Raw genomic sequence first — 26,668 nt, 5'->3', positions numbered from 1 at the left:
AGTTAAAACCACTCAGGGCATTGAGGCATGTCGGGAAGTATATATTTTTAAGAGCTTGATATAGTTGGGATCACTTTTTTCCTGTACCTAGAAGTTCAAGCAAATACTGCAAAGAAAATCTGAATCTTTAGTTTTGGCTCCATAAGGTATTACGAAATCCAGTTTTGCAATCATAACAAGATATTTTAGTTTAGTTCTTTTTTTGTGTGTGTGTGTGTGAACGCAATCATAATCAAAAGTTGGTATAAGTACGAATTCTACAAGAATCTGTCAAATTTGAATAACTTTTGGGCATAAACTACTAATCTACAAACCTTAACTGTTGTGTATCGGATCACCCTTGAGGGCCCCATACTTTGACCAACTTATCATCACCAACACTACCCCAGTACTTACCTAGATCTTTACCCTTACCCCAAGAAGTACCTCCGGTGTTCCAATCAACAGAATTACACAACCCGGTATGTCCCTTGACTCTTGTAATCAATTCGCCGGTGTGTAATTTCCAGAAGTATATGTATCCATCATCACTTCCTGATAACACAAGTTCTTCCTCGCCGGTTTCTTCATTGTAGTATCCAAATGATGAACGAATGATAAATGTTGATTGAGAATGACCAATGTATTTGTGATAAAGAATAGGTGGATCTTGCGGAAGTCTAGATATATCCCATACTTGAAGTTCCTCCGGAGCAGAACTTAAAAGTAAATATTTCCCATTCTTGGATACGGAGCATGATGTTAATCTACCTCGTAAGTTAATACTTGCTATACGTCTCGTAGTTGCTTCTTCATTGAGAACGTCTGGGATCTTGTAGAAATGTAATTGCGGTTCATTGTTGGCTGTGATTAAAATCTTACCATCTGGAGTTATTGCCAAGTCATTAATACGATTAAAATTACTTTCAAGATGCTTTCTAAGAGAATTGGAAAGTCCATGGCTATTAGCTTCATCTGCTTCCTTCATAGTGACATCTTCCCCTTCTTGTCCATTCTCTTTTGGTTTAGGAGTATTACGTCTAGGAGGTGTATTTCGACTGCTTGTTCCCACTTCAGGTGTGCTTCTTAAGATAGTCTTCTTCTTACGTTTATGATCACCTTCAATATCATCATTTTCCATTTCCTCATCTTCATCTTCATCATCTTCGTCTCCACCTTCAATATTGCCATAAAAGTCAAATAACTCAACCCCATCGCAATCAAATGCTTTAAGAACTTTATCGGGAGATCCAATAATGAATTGAGGGGAAGAAGAGTTTGACATTGTTCGCTTGTTTTCTGGTAAGAATTCACAAGTCCAAGTTTTGATATCTTGACCAAGAGTGAAGCATGTAACTAATTTAAAGTCTGTAGGGATGTGTGATCCCGTAGTACCTGCCCCCATAACTACTCCTGGTGACAGAAATCCGGTAGATCCTGTAGCTGCTGCCATGGATCCAGTATTGCTAGAAGTAGTTGATATAGTTGTTTCACTGCGAGTGATTCTCTTGTTATGAATATCACCAATTGACCAGATACGCACAATGGTGTCCAAACAACAACTAACTAAATATTGCTCTTTAGGATCCCAACAGCAATAGATCACGGCTCTGGTTTTACCTGCTGCTTGTGGTTTAACCGAGAATGGAACAAATGCAGAATTATCCGCAGCGACACTTGGCTCCATTATCTTAATCAATTTGAAATTATTACTAACGTCATACAAGATTAACTTCCCATCCAAGGAGCCTGTAACCATAAATCTACCCAGGGGAGAAAATTTAATAAACCAAACTTCGTCGGTATGATATGTCAATGTTTGAATCAACTTGGCATTATTAAAATGAAGTGGAACTTTCAGAAAATCCAATGGAATTAATGGGGTTTGGCCATGCTTTCGCTTGTCTGATTTCGATCGTGGGGGTAAATAAAATGGATTTTGTAACTGTTGATACTTAATTGCTTGCTCAATTATATTTTCAAGACAATTTGCAGGGATATCGAACATTTGATGGAATGAAGATTGACTGGTTTTAAACAATGGTTTGAATAGTATACTATGGAATAACTTGATATCATTCACTTTACAACCAAACAAGTAAGTTGGTAAAGAATGTGGGGGGATATGTGAACTTGAATTTAATAAACTCAACAACAATTTTGATTCTTGTTCTCTGTTTAATTGTATCAAGATATTACGGTCAATTATATCTTGAAACTCATCCACTATGCTATCAGTGTTGAATTGGTCTAACAAAGGAAGTAATTTGTTTGAAAGGTACTGCATTCCAATTTCACCATCCACTAACGGATTAAGACCTTCCATATAGAAGAACCTTCTAACAAAATAAAGGATGATCAAGACCAAAGCGTTGTAGTTATCTCCATCATAACTTAATATTTGAATGAATTCATTGGATTTAGCTGTATTAACATTGGTAGTTGTATTGATCAATACTGTTTCCAAATATTCATCCAATTGTTGATAGTTTGAGATGTTTAGCTGGGCAAAGAACCAGTCGATAAGCTGGGATTGTTGGCTTACAGCGCGTGTGCCTTGCGGTTGTGAAGAGGTGGCAGGTGAAGATGTTGATGCTGAGGTAATTAAATGTTGCTGCTGTTGTTGTTCTAGATCATGCTCCTGATTGATTGTGGTTAGCAAGTCAGTAGCAACTTGATGATAACCCAAGTCATTCAAAGATTTTATCAACAATTGCTGAATGAAATCTTTGGAAATCATAATACCGACTAGTTGTAAAAGAAAGGTTTAATATTGTTCCAAAATGGACATGAATTATTATCTTCGGATTATTCCACGCAAAAATTTGTTTGACAATTTTGAACAATCAAGGCACCAAACAAAGATAAGGTGAAATTACAGTTGTCACAATTTACCCCCTTACCAAATTTGTTTTCTAGTATGGGGTAACTTTTTCTTTTCCAGAAGTTCGTGTACTTGGGCAAGAATAAGAGAGGTGGGTCGTGGGAAATGGCAAAGTCCGATCACATGACTTAAACTCCGATGTAACCATTATAGCCCACCTAGATTTGGAGTATTGTATTACATAAGCGGATAATATTGCTGTAACTGAAAAAGAAATAGAACAATCTTTCGTATCAAAAGGGAAAGAATCCCCCTTTTTTTTTCTTGAAAATAATATCCAAAAGCATAGCCGCAACATAAACATTACGAAAACAGGTCGGAAGCAAATACTACTCCTATAATTGATAATTGCGCCCCTTACAATGGTTACTCTGCCTACTTTTTTTGTTCAATATAGATCATGAGTCTTCCCGTAAAAACAATTATTTTTGTGAAATTTATGGAACAAACCGGGTCCTGTCACAGGAAGCCTGGGTGGCAAAATTTAAACCAATTACTTTTCGCTACAAACTCTACTAAAAAATATTAGAAAGGGAGCACTGGTGTGTTTCATTAAAATTACCTTGCTCCACATTAAAGAGAATTCTTCGATTTCCGCTTCCTCGAACCAGTCATGCAAAAAAAACAAAAAAAAATGGATCTCAACGGTAAGAGCGGAGAGATTCTCTTTACTTGACCCCAAAAGTATAGTCCGAAGGAACAATTCAAAGGTGAAATCAACCATGAAAAAGAAACTAACTCATCTAGAATAAAAAATATTAACAACACAAAATTTTTTTTTTTTTTCAACCTGCCATTGAAGCGCGGCGCGAGATTTAGTGCGACTTTACAAAAATATTGTTCCTGGAACAATACAAAGGAATGACTAATGTTTACATTCAGAGCTTGCTGTGACCCGAACTTCTACATATACGACAAGGACAAAGCCTGTCCGAACTGCTCAAAAAGCCACATCTAGATGTCCAGAGTGTGATATTGCACCTTCCGTTTTAAGAATGTATGGTTGTAAGAAAATTAACCTTGGGGGGATCACATTTTGTGCAGGGGCTCCTCCTCTAGCACAGATTAACTTAAAAGTCAATAATTTTGAAAGCATTGAGTCTATTCAGAAGAAGTCAAAAAATAGTTCGTACCTTAAGGAAATATCTATTAATAGCGGTAGCAGAGTCCCCTTACTTCTAAGACACAAATTCTAGCAATCGTGCCTAGAGTCAATCCTTGAACTAGACAACAAACCTAAAAAGAAAAGAAATCGAAAAACAATAAGAACGTTTTTGGAATAGAAAAATATTCCCCCAAAAACCTTGACTAAAATTCTCTCACCAATTAAAGAATAAATACACCTCGATTTGCCTCCCAATTGAATTTTAATTCGAATTTATTACTCCTGCTTTGTCATTCTTATAAGTGTGAAAACAATCTACGCTATACTTAGCCTCAGAGACCATTGTGCAGGACTATAATTAGCACAAGTTTCACTGTCAATTGAAGCCAACTAGACTACTACACCGTCGGCCCAACCTACCATCTGAGCGGCCCCTACCCCCACGCGCAAAATTTTGCCACTTCAGTTTCTTCACAGAAAGTCATTGTATTTTTTTTTACAACCAAAAACACAAATTAACCCGCCAGCTGAAGTCTTACTAAGCAATTAGTAAGTCACGCATACTCATTTCCCCCTTCTTACAAATAACTAACGATCAACCAGAACCAACCAGAACCAACCCGACTTACGGATTCCTTGTATTGTTGGTTTTTTTTTCCCTCCAACGTTTTATTTTCTATCACTACACTGCTGCCCGTGACTTAGGTGACATTTCTTTTTTGCTATCACCTCTAATTCCAGCTTACAAAAAAGACCAAAGTTAAAACCATCCTTGTTTGTTTTTGATTTTGTATTGCATATTTCAACTACTGTTATTTCCCCCCTCCCACCCCACTCTATATTCAAGTTACTTAGTGGTCTTCAATTAACTTTCAACTCGCTTCATTACCGGAAACATATCAAATGCTACAGTAATGGGTAAAAAGCGAATGAGAATATCAAAAGTATGTGACTTTTGTAAAAAAAGAAAAGTCAAATGTGATTTAGGTAACCCCTGTTCCACATGTGTCAAATATAGGAAAGGTGAACCTTGTACATATACGGAATACAATGCTCGTGTGCAAAATGGTAAAGCAAATCATGAAGAAGAAGAGATTGCAGAAGAATTAGAGATGAGAATGGGTTCTACTGATTCTGGTAGCAGCAGCAGCAACGGTGTCCCCGTCAACACCTTCGCTAACGAAGCATCTACTGCTGTCACTGAACTAGATTCCATTTCCGAAACAGTTGTCCAAGATGAGCTTCAATTCTTGAAGCAAAAGTTGAGATCTTTAGAAGAATCACTTCAGAGAAGAAGTGTTGATAGCAGTCCTACCAATGGGTACCCACTAACAAATCCTGCAACCACAATCACAGCTCCACCAACAGTCAATGCATACTCTCCATCTTGTACCCCTGCATCTGGCTTCAGTACCAGCACCTTCAATACCGCCGTAGCACTTGATGTTACTAAATTAATTGGATTTAATCCTGTTGAATCTCCAACTGAAACCATAAACTTTTATGATGGATATAGTCCTACTTACGACAAAGAACCAATTAGAAGGCGAAACTTTGGTCCGCTTTCTTGGATTTCATTAACAAAAGTCGATGGGGCTTTAGGTGGTCTTTGGGACCAACTTAATACTATCAAAGAGCAGTACAAGGGAAAAAATATGTATATGGCTGCTACTTTGAACACTTCACAAGTTATTGAGAAGGAATTCTCTGAAAAAGTTCATGTAGACGAAGGATACAATGATATTCGACCTTATCGAGAAACTGTGCAAAGCGGTTCGATTAAGGATAAGAAACGTAATTCTGATCCGGTATCGGCTGAAAAATTGAATGAAAAAGCTTTAAGTATAGGGCTACTGTTTTACCAAGGTGGATTAGATGAAGAAATGGAGTTGGTGGAAAAGATCAAATTGGTGTTACCAAACAAAAAGTTATTTGGCTATTATATAAGAGATTTTTTACCCATTTGTACATTGCATTTCCATTTGTTGATGAAGTTGTATTGAAAGAGCAAGTGCAAAAGTTGATTGGTTATGAAGACTATCTTGATGTTCCAATTGACGTTAAAGTTGAAAAGAAGATGGATTTTGCATATTTGGGAATCTTATTGATCCTATTAAGACTCAGTTACTTGTCTCTTTTTTCCAATGATTCAAGCGTTAATGAAGCTAACTTACACACCACAGATCCTTCTCCTAATGCTCAACAAGTCAAATATCTCATGAATAACCCTATTAACATCGATGCCATAGATGTTGCACAGAGTTGCTTAAATCAATTCAATTTAATGCGAAGCATCAATATGACATTAATGCAACTAGCATTATTCATGAGGCTATATCATCTGGTTTCACCCGAGGATGGTGATGGTATTAATGGTGGAGATGCCCAAGTATTTAATGCAATTTTGGTCCAAATGGGGTTTACTTTAGGACTTCATCGTGAGCCAGATAATTTCCCTGATACTTGTAATGACGAAAAAGTTAACAATTTGGGACGAAAAATATGGACATTTTTATTGATTAGTGATTTAAATCTTGCTATGGCTAATGGAACCATGTTGAATGTTAATATGGATTCGTTTGACACTAAAGCTCCATTTTACAAGCCAGGTAATGAAAATGTTATTGATGTTGAATTGGAGCAATCAACTATGAAGTGTTTTACTCAGTTTGATATTTCTTATCAACCATTACATGAACTCTTGTCTACAATAATGAAAGTTAGAGGGCTGTCTAATATGTCAGAATTATGTACCAAGTTAAGTTATATGGAATGTCACTTTGTTGACAGATTTGGGGATTTAATGGATCGTACAGAGGCATTAAAGAATGAAAAAGAAGACATTATGCCTCGTACTTTGAGAATGAAAATTTATTGTACTGGGAACTTCTTTATGGTTTCCCTTTATTTACATATTTTCAATCATTATGAGCGTAAGGGAAGTACTGATTTGGCGTATTATTACCTTAAGAAGATTTTTGTTGTTGTTATACTTGATTTAATGCCATTTTTTTGGGAATGTGTCAGTGATATTCACAGGATGGTTTCCCGTGATTCAACTGATTTAGTGATTATTCCCGCATACGAAACTGTGGCTCATAAGTCGTTATTGGTTATTACAGCAGTGTATTTGAGAGTCAGGCATAAAGTTTTAACTTTGCAATCAAGATATAACCATTCTCCTTTGATGAAAGGTAATGATAAATACCGAGTTCATTATCAACGCTTGGTGAATATCTCAGAGTTGTTGTTGAAATGTCGTGATGTATTTAGAGAAGGTGTTTCTAAACTTGCGCATCGTTATTATTATGCTTGGAGAATAACTAAAGCTCAAAATTTTTTGCATAGCCTTTACACCAATGATGAGTTATTCAAACAATATAAACCACTCCATGAATCATTGATTTTCAATAATGATCAGATGTTGGAGGAATTAGAATTCATTATTGAAAGTTCATTAACCAAGGTCAAAGAAGCCAAGAAGAATCCTAAAAATCCAGTTTATTCCAAATATAGTTATGAAGATTTTGCAACCAAAAGATTTGCTTCAACTCCATTATTTGATACCAATTCCACAGCAAGTTCTGATATTGATGTGACGGATTATAAGCCAAATGAACAGATTGACTCAATTTGGTTGCAAATGATGAATATGAAGAATGAATATGGAGATCCTGGTACTGGCAGATTTGGAGGTAATAATATGGGAGTGCCCAGTATGAGCACAGGTACCAGCCAAATGATTGATCCAATATATAATATCAATGTGGCTGCTACTCCAAATATCATGAGCCAATTAGATGGTACCATACCTGGTGTTGGCACCGGGTTGACTCCTGGGCCTGGAAATGCATTTAGTCCTGCCATTCCTATGAATTTTGGTAGTGCCAATGAGTTGTTTGAAAATTATCCCATTGATGAGTTGTTTAAAGATTTTTCATGATGATGCGTGTTTTTTTTTATTAATTTAAATTACGTTAATGTTAACGTTTATGTATTTAATGCTTGTATATATTTACCTATGTTTTATTAATGAACAGTATTGTATTATTTTTATATGTATCTGTAGACGTAAATTACATGATGGGGCTCCGAGACTGCTAATTGCTGCAAAAACTGAATCAAACCAATAATGTTCTTTTCTATAGCTAAATTTGACATTTATACGTTTTATGAAAGAGAGCATATACTAAGATCACTTAGTACATTGCAAATGTCTATAGCAAAAGACATGCCATGATCAAGTTAAGTAGCTACCATTCTCAATATCTATAGAACCAACCTGAACAAAACACAAATATTCCTGTTACGCAAATTTTCTTCCCTTTATTTATCGTGGAAAATAATGCGTAATTTTTTTTTTTTTTGCAACAGAATCAAGTTTTACAAAGTCTGCTTGAAAGCTTTAGAAGATCAACTAATTAAGTATTGATTCGTATCTAATCTGGTACAATTACGAATATTCAACATGAACTCAGAATAAACTCCGATTTGCGGAATTAATTTTTTTTCCCTTCTTCCGACTTTTTATTTTCTACCTTCACACTACCCCTATACCTTTAGCGGATTGTTGTTTCTACTACTAGCTAAAACATCAGAACTTCCCCCTACTTGTTTAATATTCAGCCGCGTACTCCTCCGGTTTACTGACAGAGATAATATTAGATATTAAAATGGGTAGAAAACGAATGAGAATATCTAAAGTATGCGACTTTTGTAAAAATAGAAAAGTTAAATGTGATCTAGGCAATCCTTGTTCTACGTGTGACAAATTCAGGAAAGGTGAACCGTGTACATATACCGCATACAACACCCTTATACAGACTAGGAAGGACAACCATGAAGAACATATCGTTGAGGAGTGTGTCAAGAAATTGAGTTCTGCCGATTCTGGTAGTAGTGGCAACATCAACGGTTTAGGCACTACTGGATCTGCCCCTGCTGTTTCTCAGCTTGATTCAATTTCCGAATCATTGGTTCAGGAGGAACTTGCGGCCTTGAAACAAAAGTTAAAAGCTTTGGAAGAATCACTCCTGCGAAGAAGTGTAGACAATAGTCCTACCAATGGAAACCTGCAATTACATCCCGCAACAACAACAACTCCTGCATCATCAGTTCTAGCACCATCTTTGACCAACCAAACATTCAACCCCATTAGTTCACTTGAAATAACCAACTTAGTTGGAAATAACCCTGCTGAATCTCCAACTGAAACCATAAACTTTTATGATGGATATAGTCCTACTTACGACAAAGAACCAATTAGAAGGCGAAACTTTGGTCCGCTTTCTTGGATTTCATTAACAAAAGTCGATGGGGCTTTAGGTGGTCTTTGGGACCAACTTAATACTATCAAAGAGCAGTACAAGGGAAAAAATATGTATATGGCTGCTACTTTGAACACTTCACAAGTTATTGAGAAGGAATTCTCTGAAAAAGTTCATGTAGACGAAGGATACAATGATATTCGACCTTATCGAGAAACTGTGCAAAGCGGTTCGATTAAGGATAAGAAACGTAATTCTGATCCGGTATCGGCTGAAAAATTGAATGAAAAAGCTTTAAGTATAGGGCTACTGTTTTACCAAGGTGGATTAGATGAAGAAATGGAGTTGGTGGAAAAGATCAAATTGGTGTTACCAAAACAAAAAGTTATTTGGCTATTATATAAGAGATTTTTTACCCATTTGTACATTGCATTTCCATTTGTTGATGAAGTTGTATTGAAAGAGCAAGTGCAAAAGTTGATTGGTTATGAAGACTATCTTGATGTTCCAATTGACGTTAAAGTTGAAAAGAAGATGGATTTTGCATATTTGGGAATCTTATTGATCCTATTAAGACTCAGTTACTTGTCTCTTTTTTCCAATGATTCAAGCGTTAATGAAGCTAACTTACACACCACAGATCCTTCTCCTAATGCTCAACAAGTCAAATATCTCATGAATAACCCTATTAACATCGATGCCATAGATGTTGCACAGAGTTGCTTAAATCAATTCAATTTAATGCGAAGCATCAATATGACATTAATGCAACTAGCATTATTCATGAGGTTATATAACCTGGTTGCCCCAGAAGATGGTGATGGTATTAATGGTGGGGATGCCCAAGTATTTAATGCAATTTTGATTCAAATGGGGTTTACTTTAGGACTTCATCGTGAGCCAGATAATTTCCCTGATACTTGTAATGACGAAAAAGTTAACAATTTGGGACGAAAAATATGGACATATTTATTGATTAGTGATTTGACCCTTGCGATTTCCAATGGAACTATGCTAAATATTAGTTTGGATGCGTTTGATACAAAGGCTCCATTTTACAAGCCAGGTAATGAAAATGTTATTGATGTTGAATTAGAGAAAATAACAGCACAATGTTTTGCTCAGTTTGATATTTCTTATCAACCATTGCACGAAATTTTGTCAACCATCATGAAAGTTAGAGGACTGTCTAATATGTCAGAATTATGTACCAAGTTGAATTACATTGAGTGCCATTTCATTGAACGATATGGGAATTTACTGAACCGGGATAAACTGAAACGTGTGAATGAAGAATTTCTTACCGCAAGATTAAAAGTTTATTTTACAGGGAATTTGTTTATGGTATCACTTTACTTTCACATTTTTAATCATTATGAACGCAAAAGGAACACTGAATTGGCACATTATTACCTCAAGAAGATATTTGCGGTTGTCATACTTGATTTAATGCCATTCTTGTGGGAATGTGTCAATGATGTTAATATGATGGTTTCTCCAAAATCAACTTATTTAGTGATCATTCCCTCCTACGAAAGTGTGGCTCATAAATCCTTGATATTAATAAGTGCCGTCTATGTGCGAGTCAAGCATAAAGTTGTTAGTTTACAATCAAAATATAACCACGGTCCACTAATGAAAAGCAACAATAAATACCGAGTTCATTATCAACAATTGGTAAATATTGCAGATTTATTGTTGAAATGTCGTGATGTATTTAGAGAATGTGTTTCTAAACTTGCACATCGTTATTATTATTCTTGGAGAATAACTAAAGTTCAAAATTTCTTGCATAACCTTTACACCAATGATGAGTTATTCAGGCAGTATAGGCCACTTCATGAAACCATACTTTTCAATAACGATCAAATGTTAGGAGAATTGCAGTTTATACTTGAAAACTCACTAGCAAAAGTTAAAGAAGCGAGAAATAGACCTAAACAACCAGTTTATTCCAATTACAGCCATGAAGACCCTGCAATGAGAAGATTTTCTTCGACTCCCCTGTTTGAGACAACTCCTGATATTGCAACTAATGATTATAAACCGAATGAGCAAATTGATTCAATTTGGTTGCAAATGATGAATATGAAGAATGAGTATCGTGATCCAGGAACTAACAAATTCGGATCAGGTAATTTGAATGGAGGCACTGGTCAAGTCTCTGACCCTATATATAATGCCAATATAGGAGCCACTCCAAATATATTAAATCCATTAGAGGGTCCCCTTGCTGGTGTTGGCACTGGCTTGACTCCGGGACCTGGAAATGTATTTACCCCTTTGAACTTGGGTAATTCTAATGAATTATTTGATAATTATCCTATTGATGAGTTGTTTAAGGATTTTTCATGATTATCTGTATATGTCTAAATTACTTTACTTATGTATTTATCGCCTGCGTCTATGTGCTATGCTTTAAAGAACAGTATTATAACAATTTCCATATATTTATATTTGTAGCAAGTATTAAAGGCGGTGCTAAGACCTCGCAAATTGAGGCAACCAAGTAAGTTTATCCACAATTAGCTTGTAATTAATTAAAGAAAGTTTGACAGATAAGCCACTACTATATGCAAAATACCTCAGGTAAGTACATATCAATGAGATAGCTGCTGGAGCTTTTTTTCGAATACATTTATTACTCTAATAATATTAACCGTTAACAGAGTTTTCAGCAAGTACAATCTTCATTTAATGCAAAAAACAAGCATCAATATCAAAGATATGAAAATTAATTTTCCTAATTTCATGCCAGCTATACAGTTGAAATCCATTCTGGTAAGTGATTCTTCTGATTTTCAACAGCTTTCTTCCTGACATTGACAAATCGACTATTGTACCAGAAACACAATACCATAGTGGTGCTGTCATCTAGATGGCACGAGTTTTAGCACCAATTAGTGATGCTAATCCTCGTTTATGGTTCAATGTATATAGATTTCTTTTAAGTGAAAATCTAATGAATTCCAGATATTTTCATTCTCATTTCTTGGAAGTAGATCTCCCCCACTGATCCAAGTTCAGAACGATGTTCAGTGGTTGCAAGCTCTACAGGAAGGACAGGAAACTAAATAAGCGCCAATATACTTCAAAAGATCCTGTTCTCACTGTCATTGTCAAGAGCTGAATTGACATAGGTGTAAATGTTGGCGACTACTTACATCATTCTTACTTATGTTAATTTAGCATGCGGAATACCTACCAATCAGAAACCATTTAGCTCAAGCGTAATTATGCGTTGTTTAGTTATCATCCTCTTGTATTTGAATGTCTATTCGATATATTTGTCTATTTTATAGAATCTATGGTTAAGCAAGATACAAATTTAGATGCTGTTCAAATCCTTCTTAATGATCACCTTCATTGCAAAACTAACTGATTCCAAGAACCAACTGTGCTATAACAACAAGTTCACAAATCAAGGGTTTGGTGTTCGTCATTATTTCATTGAGAAACCAACCTCCTGAAAGGCATCTTTTTTTATGTTCTCCACAATAGCTTTTTCAATACACTATATTATTTCCCAGATCTTTGTGCTTGACGGGGTTCTATGTATTAAAATATGATATGTTTCACCGTGTAAGCTTGCAATGGTCCAATCTTGAGGAATTTCGTTTATCCATTCTGAAGAGACGTCAGCAACAGTATATTTATTCACTAATTCTTGACTCCAGTTTATCTCATAACGTGAAAAATTGTCATCACGTACAATACTATCTTTAGACACATTAAGAACCAAACTTAGACATTCATAAAGTTCATAGTTGTCCAAATCTTGTAAGCTAGGAAGTTGAACCTGATTCGTTTGTAATTCTACCTCGGTAGGTTGGAATGTGGTGATCTCAACCTCTGAAAATATAGTGTCAATGATACCCTTTAATTCAGGTACTACCTTATCCATTTCTATCAAATATTTATATTTAACAAAATAATTCCCACCATGGCCTACCTTATCTTGGCTTAGCTTTTTAACTCTGGATGAGTTTTTCAAATTAGGTATCATTTGAAACTTGTCTTGATGTACTACGATTCTTATCTTGCCCTTGTTAAATTCTAATGTATTCGTAAATGACAAATCAGGGTTGATATTGATTTCATCTGCTGGCTTTGCAAACACGTAAGTCGTAGTAGAGTCATTAACTACATCCCATAAGTATGTTATTGTAGATCGAATGACTTGTGCTGTTGGTTTAGGTGGTGGGGTATTAGTTACCACATGAACTTTTGTGAAATATGGATGCGTAGCTGAGATTCTCTGTATATGAGTTTGCAAGATCTCTTGGGTTTCACTGGGTGGTCCGTGTAGAGTTGTTAATTTGTATGTCATTGATGAGAAGCAAAGTACAATTGAAAGAGAAAATCCTATGATGTATTAGCATTGAAAAATCGAGTATTCAAATCGATCTCACATCTCATTTTGCAATGCCTTCATGGCACAAGCGAAAAAAAAAAAATTCTTTGCACTAGAATTTCTTGAGCTTACTTCTGATCTGAAAACTTCAAAGAGTATACGCTGAAAACTACTTAACATTCACTATTACTGGTATTAAAGATTTAAAAAAAAAAATAATGAAGGATGCGAGGTTCGAACTCGCGCGGACACTGTCCAGTAGATCTTAAGTCTACCGCCTTAGACCACTCGGCCAACCCTCCAATTTTTTGAATCAAAAAATACCCTTGTTTTTTAAACAATCTAGATGATTTGCACGTGATTTTTATCACATGATTCTTATTTTCCAAAGTAGATTTCCACCTTCCACTAACATCGCTTCTTATTAAACGATGCCATTAAAGCTGAGATAATCATTTCTTGCAAACTCTGTTTTAATAGTTCTACATTTCATTTCTTGCATTAGTATTAGTTTAATTCGATGCTAATCTGATTTTTCTAATTTATGGGAGAAATTTTACCAAATATTTGACCAAATTTCTATCCAAATTTATCAAAATATAACTCGGGACGAATAGGAAGTTCCAAATTTCGTAAAAGCAACAGGATCTTAGTTAACATTCCAACCGTCAGAAAACGGGAATATATCGAATGAAAATTAAGATCTTGTGCATAATAGAGTCATTTCCTTATTTTTTTTTAATAGGTCGCGATGGACAAACATTCTCTTGTGTTGTAGAATGTCTAATTCAACATCGGGTGAGGGTAGGAGCGAAATGACTACAATAGAAACCTTGTTGTAAATGGCAACCATTTTGCAATAGGGCTTAAAATTTAAATTAAAAAAAAAGATGAGTTTCCCTTTTGGGAACAACAATTCGAATCAAAAAATTGAATTAATAGGACACTAAATCAAAGAGACAACGTGGGCCCCCCCATCTTGCTCGCTACAAAGAATTTTCGATCCGTGTGTCAATTTACCTCACGACAAAACCTCGCACAATTTGTTAAAAAAATATTAGCAAATGATGGGAAGTCCGAGGTGAGTAAAAGTTCGCTAGTATTAAACTTGAAATTGTGCATTCTTCCACACCGAGAAAAACCGAGATTTTTGCGAGAACGTACGGACTTTGAAGGAACAAAAATTAATGTGTTGTCTTGATTACACAGTAATATTGACATTGTAGTATTAAATACCGAACAACAATTAAAGTTCTATATCACAACATCATGATACGCTTCTATTTCTATAGACTACTTGACAACAACTCTTTTCTATAACAAAGTGAAGAATGAATTTGAAAAAAAAATACTTCTTGCGGATTTAACAAAAAAAAAAACAAAAAAATTTAGGTGTACAAAACCACCTCAAGTGTGAGTGTGCCCCGACGCACTCTACCAAAAAAAAAAAAAAAAAAATAGGGTACTTAAGGAGATTAACCCTCCTTCTGACAAATTCCCTTCAATATATAGCTATTCCGCAAATTTAAAGTATATAGTAACACCAGCATGTTACAGTGTCATTTCCTAGCACCATGGGTATCTACTTTTAATTCATGCATCGATAACGAACTTTCCTCAGACAAAAATAACACTCCATTCATCACATTTCAATTAGCTACTGTAGATAATATCTCAGGATTCCCACGTAATAGAACTTTGGTTTATCGAGGATGGTTGTTTAATAATAAATCTTCTAATGTCATTACATTCGCCACTGACAAAAGAATGAACAAGTACCAAGAGTTACTAGCTAATGATAAATTTGAAGCCGTGTTCTATTTCCCTCATGTGCGGAAACAATTTCGATTCCGAGGCAGGGCGAGATTAATCAATGATGAATACCAACCGGAAATTGATTTGACTGCGGTGCAAAATGGTATGCACCTTATGCTGCATGATAATGAATCGATAATGACTACAAACACTAATGCATCCATATTTGAGGGGAAAATTTCTCAAGATGATACTACAAACACCACCACAACTACTGCAACCAATAGTCCAACATCGCCTATTGTTTGTGAATGTAAGAACAACGGAACATCTACTGAAATTCAGAAACAGCCAATTACGTCTGCCTTGTTATCACCAAGCATAGCTAATGACGTATATGACGATATGTCCCAAATCAGTTATATACAACCAACTAAAGAAGAATGGAACGAAGAAATAAAACGACAATGGTCAAACTTGTCCAAGCAGATGAAAAAATCATATAGAAAACCAACTCCAAAACAACCAATTACCGATGAAAGTGCGAAATTGATAAGTTCAATTCAAAGAGGGGTAGATGGAAAGAAAGACGACGAAGGATTAAAGAATTTTACCGTGGTCGGGTTGTTTATTGAGTATGTCGACTTTTATGAATTGGACAAGGATAGAAGGTATATTTATGAAACGGACGAATACCAAAATTGGACCGAACAAGAAGTTTGTCCATAAAGAACAAGACATTTGAACGATTTATACAGGATGAGAAAAAGAAAAACTACAAAACAAACTTATGGGGATTTTAAAAGTATATAGCAGCTACCATATCAATAATCATAATCAAATACACAACGGCGTAATGTGCATATCAGTTAAATGAAGGAATTTACCGAGAAACCACTTTTGTCTAGGTCGTATTTTGAGTCATAACCTACCAATGTAGCCAATTCAGGGGGGTTACATGTGACGCATGGTAACCGCAGCCCAGATGAGAGCATAATTTAACGATAAAGTTTAAATTGATTTTTTTAAGTATGTACTCCGAAGCGGGAAAGTACATGGTTCAACCGTGGCCATTCTCATGGGTTGATATAGATTAACATTAACTTATAATCAAGACTAGGTTAGGTAATTGCATAGTACACTCCAGAAATATCTCAATAAAACCTCCTAGTATTTGCCCCAGGCCAAAGTAACTGTAGAATATTTGATGACCACTTTTTCGCGATTGCGAAAAAAGCTCGCAAATTTTGTTTGTTTTGATTTTCTTCAAAGTTTTTAAAATTCCCACTTTTTTTGTTTTTTTTATAAATTCAAAATTCCTGTCATTCTTTTTCTTCTTTCATATACCAACCACTTGTATTATTTCTATACTTAAACAACAATTGCTTTCATAATGGCTACCGCTAAATCTGCTAAATCCTCCGCTGCTTCTTCCGCCGCTCCAAAGGTCACCTACAAGGGTATGTTTTAACAATTGAAGTTTGCAAAAAGGGAAACACAAGGAAGAGGGGTTGACCCACATTTTCAATCCTTGTTTTCTATTCCCACAACACTTTAAAACTCCGGCTAAAAAACTCAATATACTAACAATGTCATTCTTTTAGATATGATCAAATCTGCTATCATTGCCTTGAAGGAAAGAAATGGTTCTTCGTATGTATAACTCATATCATAATTTGTTTTTTTGTTTTGGTTTTGTTGTCAATTCGCATCCCTAAAAATCAAGCTCACATATATACCCACGAGTCATATACTAACATATATCTAGTCGTCAAGCTTTAAAGAAGTACGTTCAATCCAACAATGATATCAAAACCGCCAACTTTGATGCCTTGTTCAACACTGCTTTAAGAAAAGGTGTTGAATCAGGAGATTTCTTACAACCAAAGGGACCATCTGGTCCAGTTAAGGCTGCCAAGAAGGAAAAGCCAGTTACTGCCCAAAAGGTCAAGAAGCCAGCTGCTGCAAAGAAGGTCACTAAGAAGCCAGCTGCTGCCAAAAAGGTCACCAAGAAGGCTGCTGCTGCTCCAAAGAAAGTAACCAAGAAGGCTGCTGCTCCAAAGAAGGTTGTTAAGAAGACTGCCACCAAGAAGGCTTCTACTACTACTACCAAGAAGGCTGCTCCAAAGAAGAAGACCACTACCAAGAAATCTACCAAGTAAATTTTTTGACTTTTTGATGATCTTGTTTGGATGTGTTTTATTTGTTGTACATTAGTTGTTTCAGTTTTGACGTTGTGAACAATTTTATTTTTCAATTTCTCTAAAAAAAAACTTGGTATAATCTTTTATATTGTTTTATTATTATTCTTGTTTGTATCTTGTGTTATTATATACCCTATTGTTTTAATTATATGTGTTATTACTGTGTTATCATGTGTGTTTGCAAGGATAAAGTAACCTTTTTTTTTGTAGTGGCTAAAATCCTTTTTTTCGCAGTTTGTTTTTCTGCTCCTATGTTTTGGTTTTGTGGAGGATCCGGGGAAATCTTGCATTGGTCCGCGTTTCGGAAAATCTTGCAATGGTGGACTGCGCTACCAAAAATAGAGATCTCTTCCAATAGGGAAACAGTTTGAGACAACTTTGTATTTGAGGTATATTAACAAGTCAAAACAATCTTTTCAGCGTTTACATTCGGTTTTGGTGTATTTGCATTAATTTTATATTAGGCAAGTTTAAGCGTTTACAGTGCGGTTCTGGAATCGCGCGGTCCAAAACAAAAAAAAAAAAGTTACTCACAAGATTAACAAGCGCGTTGTACCATATTTTCACAGGCACCAGCATGACTATGACCGAACATAAACCTACAATTTCCATAGTTGTAGCAGCATTAAAGCCAAAGTATGGTATAGGATACCAGGGTAAGATGCCTTGGAGACTCCGTAAGGAAATTCAATATTTCAAGAATGTCACCAGCAAAACTACAAAGAGTAATGGGATCAATGCAGTTATAATGGGGAGGAAGACCTGGGAGTCCATACCTAAAAAGTTCCGTCCCTTGCCTGATCGTATCAATATTGTGTTATCTCGATCATTCAACAATGAGACTATTGATGATTCGGTGATTCACGCTGATTCCATTGAGAATGGATTGAAGTTGATCAAAGGGAAGAATGTCGATAAGGTGTTTATTATTGGTGGTGGTGAAATTTATAATAGTGTAATTGGCAGTGAACTTGTTGACAACTTGTTGATTACTGAAATTGAACATACTGACCCAGAAACCGTTCCTATGGACACCTTTTTAAAGTTTCCAGAAGACAAGTGGGTGAAGCAACCAAAAAGTGAATTGGAAAAGTTTATTGGTGAACCGGTAGATGAAAATATTACTGAAGGTGATTATGCTTATAATTATACGTTATGGACAAGAAAATAATATATATATATATACATATACATACACACACTTACTCATTGGAAGTGGTTAAATCTGAATCAACATCAAATACTTTTAATCTTGAGATAATTCTATCATCAGCTTGTAAATCTTGAACCCATTCTGAATTACGTTCTTTACCAGTTTTAACCCATTTCTTGGGCCATTCTTTCTCTTCATCGGCGGCAAAATCAAGATCGTCCTTGGTGAATGGTCTAGTTTTGTTCATGACAACACCCGTTGCCTTTGCCCCGTAGTCATCGGCCAACCATCTCTTGGTGAAGTATCTATAAATTTTAAGCGGGATGGTGGTGAACCCAATCAAGTTTGGCACTTTGAATACATATATTGGTTGTTCGAAAAATTCGGGAATTCCTTCACTGGTTTTAACGACTCGAGAAATGTCCAATTCTGGGGCGAAGGAAGCTTCTGCATATTGTTCTGGCTTGATCCATGGTTTAGGGACTGGCTTCAAGTTTGGTTCTTCATCGTCGGAATCTTCTTGTTCGGCTTTTTCTTTTAATTCTTGTTCTGCTTTCAACTCTTCGTCAATAACAAATTGTGGTTTGGTTAATGGACCTAATAACCCTTCATGTAATCCGGTGATGTATTCTTTGAATGCCCCACGGCCAATACAAACGACACCACCGGCAATGTCCAGGTCTGAATCTTCTGGATGTAATTCAACCTCACTAGGGAAGATCTTGTATAACCCTAATACGTCTTTGGCTTTGTACAAGTCGGAGCGACTGACAAGAACTTCTTCGGCGTCTCCACTAGACACGGGAACAACCGGTTTCACATCTGGTTCAGTTGGTTGCTCCAGTTGAGCTTGTCTTAAATTTCTGATTCTTTGAGCAACCGCAGATCTGATATCCCCTTGTCTTGTTTCGCTAAAGATTTCAAAATCCAAAGCACTGGCATTCAACACTGGTTTAATGAACTTTTTAAACAATTTCAAAGACTCATCCAAAAAATCATTTGGTGGAGGAGCGATATAGATAGTTAACTTACGAGGCAACTTTTCTGTAGTGTATGTGACATGGCTCAAAGGCTCGACTTTTTCCATCCATTTAGCTCTGATTTGCTTTTGTTGGTACTTGTCATAGGCTATTCCCCCACCAATTGAGGCAAGGACAGTCCAGAAAATCATCCAGTTACGGGAAGGCAATGAAAGACGAGGGATACCCATCATACGAAGGGCAGGATTTGACCATCCTTTCTTAGGAGGTTTTGTTTTGGTAGTAGTAGCTGCAGTTGCAGCTGCAGCTGGCTTGTCAGTTGGTGTTGTATCTGACATTACTGTGGTGATGGGATCTATTAAGAACGTTTGGAATCTTTGCTGAAAAAAAAAAATTGCGAAGAAATTTACTCACTGTAAAAAACTATTTAATTCTATGGTGATGTCTTGGAGATCAAGATCTTTACCGATAAACACGAGCTTGTTGGCCTTGACCAGATCAAGCAATACTCCATTTTCTATGATTTCATAAGTGTCACGCACACCTTGCACTACACGGACATCTGGTACGTCACTGTTATATACTAGTAATCCCTTTAATCGATGAATCTCCACTGATTTCTTGTTGATTTTGTTTTCCCAAAGCACATATTGCAAGAACTTTTCAATTTTTGCAAAGTCAGAAACAGAAGTGAAGAACGGGAAATCTATTGCCACTGTAGTAATTCTATCATCATGGAATGTTTGAGATACGTTGAGCGATTGAATGGTGTTGCTATTTGCCTCAAAAGCATGCAAGTCAAGAATCTTGTCCAAGGAAATATCACCAAAACTTGTAGGATAGATTGGACTAGTTTGGTTGATCTTTCTAATTCTATTTGTTATTTTCTCAATTTGGCTATTCTCCTGTATCTTATCTACTTTGTTGAGCAACACGACGTCAGCTAATGCTAATTGTAAATGTGCTGTGGTTATTCCTTGTTCATGATCATCCTGTTCAATGTGATGCTCCTTATGCCAATGGCCACCAACGTCATCTAAACAAGTGACTATATGTTCAGAATCAACCACAGTGATGATGCCATCAATGTAAATATTCGATGCTAGACCCTCATCCAACCAAAACATCTTGGCTATAGGAGCAGGATCAGCAATCCCAGTAGTTTCCAACAAGATATAATCAATTTTATCCCGGGAATTTTCAATTAAATTTTCGATTGCCAATACTCCATTATCCTTGACCGTGCAGCAGAGGCAGCCATTCCCAATATCAAGCCATTGCTGCACAGCCGTGTCACTATCTTTAATAGTAACTGACTTTTCTATAACTGACGAATCTCCAAACTCATTAAGGATAATTGCTAATCGTTTATTGGAAGTCTTTCCTATAATGTCAAGCAACGTTGATTTGCCTGATCCCAAATATCCCGTGATAATGGTGATTGGTATTTTCTTGCCAGGTGTAGGTGTCAGTGAGAATGGCGCTGTGGGTGGTGCTACAGGCACTGACTGAGTCTTTATCACCCCATTCTCGGGCAACTCCACGACCAACTCTGGTATTTCTTCCATGGTTGCTTGCTTGCTGAAGTTAAAAATGTTGCTGATGCACAAAAAGAAAAAAAAGTCAAGTTGCTAACTTAATTCGCACTTGGTGCCGCAAGATCATATGGTTGAATCCGTTGTTGATCAAATCTTAAAATCAACGTCTTTCTTCTTCTTCTTCTTTTCTCAATTGAACAGTACACACCATGAACAAATACTATCGAACACTAGACGCGATATTGTTTCTCGTTCTCTCATACCATCTTGTGCTTGCACCTTTCACTAAAGTGGAGGAATCGTTCAACATCCAAGCCATTCATGATATCTTAAACTATGGAGTCTTCCCACAAGAAACCGTATTGTCAAACTACGACCATGTGGAATTCCCCGGCGTTGTTCCAAGAACATTCATTGGATCGTTATTTGTCGCCGGTGTCACCAAAGTTTTCTTGTTGTTCAATTCACTCTTTGGCATTGAGTACTTCCAAGGCACTCAATTGGAATTACAAAAGTTGGTGAGGGCAATCGTGGGCATTTCTAATGTGTTTCTGTTGATCTACCTTAGAGAATCATTGAACAAGGTCAATTTCAGAGACAAGAAGAAGAACAACAAAGGTGTAATTGGATTTTGGTATACCGTCTTGTTGATCTCCCAATATCATTTGCTATACTACAGTTCAAGAACATTACCTAATTTCTTGGCGTTACCGTTGGTTAACTATTCTGTGGGGAAACTTATCACTGGTGACTTGTCTGGGTTAACATGGTTAGCATTCACAGGTATTATCTTCAGACTTGAAGTTGGTGTATTTGCCGGTATTATCGCTGTTGTATCGGCATTTTTTGGTCAATCCGATTTGATTCATAGTTTTATTTACTTGGCTGCAGGTGCTATAATTGGTGGATTGCTATCTGCTGTTGTTGATTCTTATTTCTGGGGAAGAGTGCTTATTCCTGAGCTCGATGCATTTGTGTTTAACGTTGTCCAAGGAAAATCTGTCAATTGGGGAGTCGAACCTTTTGGTGCTTACTTTAAGAAATATCTTTGGCAATTATTCAGACCCCCAATTATTTTGTTGTTGACTATTCCCGGTTTGATCGGTGATCCAACCGATGAAGGTGTCGTTACTGCGGAGAAGGATAAGAAGGTAGTTCCACATCCGGCAAGATACTCCTTAAGGATCTTGTTCATTTCTTCAGTTTTATACATCTTAGCAATGTCATTCCAACCTCACAAAGAATGGAGATTTATTGTATACGTGGTTCCAATATTCACTCTACAAGCTGCCAACGGATTAACTAACGTTTCCACCAAGTGGAGTGCCAGTTTACTCAACAAAATCTTGTTATTATTGATGGTTGGTACCATCGCTTTGTCTACCATTATTTCGTTACAAATCGGATACATTTCTAGTTATAACTATCCAGGAGGTTACGCTTTACAATACACCAATGATTACATCTTGCACCACAATTTAACTGATGTGTCGGTGCACATTGATGTTCCAGCATGTATGACGGGAGTAACTAGATTTGGCGAATTGCACAATGTAGGAGTGGCTTATAATAAGACCGAAGACCTCACTCCAGAACAATTGACCCAATTTGATTTGATCATCACTCATCACAATAAGTTGACTGAACCTTGGAAACATCTTCAAACTATTGATTCATTTATCGGTGTTAACGTGAATACATTGTCCAAGATCTTATCAGATAGAGAAAAGCTCGTGCAGTTGCTCAAGACAGTTGCCAGTGAAGTCACAATAGGCAAAGCTAACACCTGGTTGGATTTATTGAGATCTACAGTGGTCACTGGTGATTACTTACACGTGTATGTAAATGAAAAGGAAACTCTGAAGTAAAAATAAAAAAAAAGGGGTTTATTCGTTAATCAATCAAAGTATATAATACATAGTCTAGGTATTTCTATATCTTTGTTTTATAGTCGATATTGGTGAGAATATTGGACGATTGACTTCATCATCAGTAGGAAACCTTATCGGGACAATTTTGTTCAAACTCTTTGCCAGTTCAATCGCCGAAGGTGATGGTGAAGCATATTCTTCATACTCATCTTCATCAGTTAGAATCTGATTGAAGTTGGGTCGAGCAGGAACGGTCCCTCTTGTTCTCGGTGGAGAAAGTCTAACGTAGTTTTGTGGGAGTTTCACTTGGCCATAATGTTTAATTAGCGCCCCAATCTTTTCTGTTTTCAATCGTTGTGTGGTCTCTTGTAGTCGGGCCGGACTTATATTTCCCACTTGTTTAACCGGAGTCGACACTTGTGTTTGCGATTGCCGTTGTCGTTGGGTTCGTTTAGCTAATGGCGACAGAGTGCTTATGATTGTACTATTAGCCAATTCGAAATCCTGATTATGTTCATACTTGTATCTCCACAAGTCAAATATCGATCTCTTTTTGGCATGCTCAAACTTGGCCACGAGAAACTGATGCTGGGCCTGGTGTCGTTTGATATTCTTGTGATATTTTAGATTCCACGCCTTGATGCATTCACTAACTAGTGTAAAGTTCTTGTTAGCGATATAGTCCTCATACGTTTCAAGCAACTCCTGGGCTCGACTATGGTGGTCTTGCCAAATGGTGAAGAATCTCCTTATCTTGTACTCGGCCTCAAATGCTTCTGCTTCTTCATTCATGGCTGACTGGTGCTGGGTCTTGTATATCCAGAGATCAAGTTGCGGTTTTGCCAATTGCATCCACAGAGTGAACTCATGAGCTAATTCTTCTAACTCATTCAATTTATCGTACTTCATGACCCATTTACTCAAATATCGCTTCAATAGTAATGGACGTGTTACTTGTTTGTGGAGTTGTTTAATCTTACCCTGAGCTCGAAGTTCAAATTGTTCATTGTATCGTTGATGCCAGATTGTGAGTGTATACTTTAATGCAATGACATCAGCTAGTCTGTTGGTTTGGTAGCGGGCAGGCAACTCAATTGTACACTGCTTGTATTTCTTCTTGAGTTTGTTGAAATATCGTTGTTTGACAAATGTTATTGCCTTCTCATCATATGCAGATACAGCGTTGACATAATTCTGCCAATTGTGAAATGTGCTCCTTATTAAACTTTCATTATAGTAGTTACTAGTATCAATTTCACTAGTCAACACGGAATTGGTTCTCTCCATCCATAGTTGCAATGCAGCAAGTTTTACCTGTTGATCCTTGTGTATCATCACTTGCGATAATTTATAATTAGTCAACCATAATTTAAAATAACGCTTAGTAATCACAGCATTAAACTTCTCTTCTTGTTGAGTATTAAATATTCTTTGCTTTAATAGAGCAATGAATTTGGTTTTTAGTTTTGATTTATAGAACTGGTCTGCTTGATGCTGTTGACTCAATGACTTGCTCCAATGTTGCAACACTTTCGCTTGTAGATCCATATTCCTTGAGTAAATAATACCATTTGACTTGTCTCGAAGTGTCCAACTCCTGCCCCAAAAATTAAAAATTTTCTGAATTAAATATCCGTCTTTATTTCTTCGAAATTGATGAACTTTAACCGCCAAGTCATACGCGTGCATCAACTTGTTGAAATACACACAAAGAATAAACTTCCGCTCTAGTTTCTTCAACTGGACGAGTTTCTCACTTAGTGATTCAGGAGAGTCTGAGGAATCCATTTTCAAATACCATTTGAGGAAATAGTATGAGTATATCCGGTCATTCCTATCGTTCTCAAATTGTCGATTCTTGTCGATTGCCAATTGGAGATTAGCTTGGTTAGCCGAATATACCTTCTTGATAAGGGTAAAGTATTTATTAAGTGTGACTTCTCGACATTTTTGTTCAAGTTGGGTCTTGACGGTATATGTTGTCTTCCATGTATGAAGAAACTTCTTGAGGGGCAATCTATCAGCTACATGCATAGATTGGATATGTTGAGCAACAGCTTTCCTCCACTGGATCAAATACTTTCTGGCTAATTCATACTGATAAAACACCCCCACTTCATTCTTGATCCGGTCAAGTTTCTTGAATCTTCCAAACCAGAGCTTGGTAAAATGTTGTCGTAACTTATTCTCGTGGTTGACTTCACAGTCAGCAAGCACACTCTGTAATTGGAAACATTTCCACCACTTCTCTCGCCACCCCTGCCAGGTAACCTCCACCATTTCCTTCATTCGGTAATAATCCTGGGTGCTGGCCCTCATCAATAATGTTGAGTCATCAAGTAAGAAATTCTCTTTGCATAAAAGCAAATGCAACTGTTTAAACTTGTGAACCTGGTCCATTACGGGGTTGGCATCATGCGCGAGAATTTCCTGGGCTAGTGCCATGATCAGGGCAAGATATTCCCAGTCTTGCGGGTTAACTATCGTGGGTAGTTTCGTAAACATGAGTTTCATGTAATGCCGTACAAGCCAGGGAAACTCGGGTTCAAAGTCTAGTTGTAGATCGTTAAAGAGGGATATCATTACTTTGAGATCCGCGAAGAGCTGGGCTTGTTGTTGCTTGCTGTATATTGGGTTGAACTCTTCACTTGATTCCTGCTCTGATTGTGACGTTATGTCGAATTCAACTTGGGAGTTAGATGTGGCTTTGAGGATAACTTTCTTGTTGATTTCGGCAAAGCTTTTCGGGAGTATTTCCTGGTGTTCTTCACCTAGACCAGTGAGTAACTCAGTCAAGCACCCAGTCATGCTATCCTGAGAGTCCTCGAAATAGTCTATACCCTGTTGGTTCTTGTATAATTGGACAAAGATCGACGCTAGCTTGTCGTGGTTTACGTCTGTTTTGATGTTGATTACATTAACTACTTTTCGAAACAATTTAACAAATGCATCTTGGTTGGATTGGAGGTTTAATGGTGTATCTTGCAGGTCGCTTTCATAGTTGAATATACTGTCTTCCTCAGGAAACTCGACATCGCTTAGGAAACTATCCATGAATTCCGCAATCTGCACTGTGTCGTCATCGATAGTGGTGAACTTGTTGTGTAGTTGACTATAGTATTTGTTTTCGTACTGGAAACACCCTGAAACGTACTTTATCAAATGTATTTGCGAAATGGTGTGATGCTTGATTAGTTTCTCCACTATTCTAGACAACTTGAGGAATATAGTCGAATACTCGTCTTTGATGTTCGTGGGTGTTTTCTCAGTTAGTAGCTCAATCAACTGTCGTAATATACCAACAGTGCTCTGCCCCAGTTTTAGCTTTTGTAGATAGTCGATGATGTTATCGTGATAATCAGGTGCACTTCCATAACACCACACACGAAACGCCCCCACGCTAGAGTCAAGTTTAAGTTGAGTTTGTCCTTTGGTGAAGTTTAATAGTTGTAGTAGTTGAGATACGGTGGATGTGAGTTTTGATTCGTATGTGGCGGCATCATCCCAGTTGCGGTAAACATGGAGGGCATGTAGATCTCTAATTGTAGTATGAAGGAGTGTCTTTAGAGTCATTGCAT

At 36.7% G+C, this 26,668-nt stretch overlaps 11 protein-coding genes across 11 annotated transcripts; 6 read left to right on the top strand and 5 right to left on the bottom strand. All coding sequences in view use genetic code 12, as the record gives it.

The window, feature by feature from the left end:
* Positions 1-70: 70 nt before the first annotated feature.
* On the bottom strand, positions 71-2,872 carry SPAPADRAFT_73326 (glucose-induced degradation complex subunit; the record flags this gene model as incomplete). The annotated part of the gene is made up of 3 exons (XM_007377570.1): positions 71-81; positions 349-2,403; positions 2,665-2,872. The coding sequence occupies 3 exons, from the start codon at positions 2,717-2,719 to the stop codon at positions 71-73; spliced, it is 2,121 nt and encodes a 706-aa protein (XP_007377632.1).
* Positions 2,873-6,030: 3,158 nt separating this feature from the next.
* Positions 6,031-8,021, top strand: SPAPADRAFT_63486 (fungal specific transcription factor domain-containing protein; the record flags this gene model as incomplete). Its single annotated transcript, XM_007377569.1, has 1 exon — positions 6,031-8,021. The coding sequence occupies one exon, from the start codon at positions 6,268-6,270 to the stop codon at positions 7,909-7,911; it is 1,644 nt and encodes a 547-aa protein (XP_007377631.1).
* A 620-nt stretch (positions 8,022-8,641) lies between these two features.
* On the top strand, positions 8,642-11,590 carry SPAPADRAFT_52722 (Zn(II)2Cys6 transcription factor; the record flags this gene model as incomplete). Its single annotated transcript, XM_007377568.1, has 1 exon — positions 8,642-11,590. One exon carries the CDS (start codon positions 8,642-8,644, stop codon positions 11,588-11,590), a length of 2,949 nt encoding a protein of 982 aa, XP_007377630.1.
* Positions 11,591-12,488: 898 nt separating this feature from the next.
* SPAPADRAFT_63483 (uncharacterized protein) lies at positions 12,489-13,618 on the bottom strand (the record flags this gene model as incomplete). Its single annotated transcript, XM_007377567.1, has 1 exon — positions 12,489-13,618. The coding sequence occupies one exon, from the start codon at positions 13,563-13,565 to the stop codon at positions 12,750-12,752; it is 816 nt and encodes a 271-aa protein (XP_007377629.1).
* A 1,485-nt stretch (positions 13,619-15,103) lies between these two features.
* On the top strand, positions 15,104-16,521 carry SPAPADRAFT_63482 (uncharacterized protein; the record flags this gene model as incomplete). Its single annotated transcript, XM_007377566.1, has 1 exon — positions 15,104-16,521. A coding segment is annotated over one exon (760 nt), but the record flags the coding sequence as incomplete, so codon positions are not given.
* A 422-nt stretch (positions 16,522-16,943) lies between these two features.
* Positions 16,944-17,506, top strand: HHO1 (histone; the record flags this gene model as incomplete). Its single annotated transcript, XM_007377565.1, has 2 exons — positions 16,944-17,041; positions 17,113-17,506. Coding segments are annotated over 2 exons (492 nt in total), but the record flags the coding sequence as incomplete, so codon positions are not given.
* Positions 17,507-18,107: 601 nt separating this feature from the next.
* On the top strand, positions 18,108-20,036 carry DFR1 (dihydrofolate reductase; the record flags this gene model as incomplete). The annotated part of the gene is made up of 1 exon (XM_007377563.1): positions 18,108-20,036. The coding sequence occupies one exon, from the start codon at positions 18,126-18,128 to the stop codon at positions 18,717-18,719; it is 594 nt and encodes a 197-aa protein (XP_007377625.1).
* Positions 18,751-20,019, bottom strand: TIM54 (Tim54p; the record flags this gene model as incomplete). The annotated part of the gene is made up of 1 exon (XM_007377564.1): positions 18,751-20,019. One exon carries the CDS (start codon positions 20,017-20,019, stop codon positions 18,751-18,753), a length of 1,269 nt encoding a protein of 422 aa, XP_007377626.1.
* A 30-nt stretch (positions 20,037-20,066) lies between the features above and the next one.
* Positions 20,067-21,289, bottom strand: SPAPADRAFT_63473 (uncharacterized protein; the record flags this gene model as incomplete). The annotated part of the gene is made up of 1 exon (XM_007377562.1): positions 20,067-21,289. A coding segment is annotated over one exon (973 nt), but the record flags the coding sequence as incomplete, so codon positions are not given.
* Positions 21,290-21,333: 44 nt separating this feature from the next.
* On the bottom strand, positions 21,334-26,663 carry SFI1 (Sfi1p; the record flags this gene model as incomplete). The annotated part of the gene is made up of 2 exons (XM_007377560.1): positions 21,334-25,709; positions 25,779-26,663. 2 exons carry the CDS (start codon positions 26,661-26,663, stop codon positions 23,142-23,144), a joined length of 3,453 nt encoding a protein of 1,150 aa, XP_007377622.1.
* On the top strand, positions 21,410-24,098 carry ECM39 (dolichyl-P-Man:Man(7)GlcNAc(2)-PP-dolichol alpha-1,6-mannosyltransferase; the record flags this gene model as incomplete). Its single annotated transcript, XM_007377561.1, has 1 exon — positions 21,410-24,098. One exon carries the CDS (start codon positions 21,429-21,431, stop codon positions 23,085-23,087), a length of 1,659 nt encoding a protein of 552 aa, XP_007377623.1.
* Positions 26,664-26,668: the final 5 nt, after the last annotated feature.

Source organism: Spathaspora passalidarum (assembly GCF_000223485.1).
Source record: "Spathaspora passalidarum NRRL Y-27907 unplaced genomic scaffold SPAPAscaffold_8, whole genome shotgun sequence".
Classification (NCBI taxonomy): Eukaryota; Fungi; Ascomycota; class Pichiomycetes; order Serinales; family Debaryomycetaceae; genus Spathaspora; species Spathaspora passalidarum.
The sequence above is the reverse complement of the archived record's forward strand: the minus strand, read 5'-3'. Positions and strand labels throughout refer to the sequence as shown.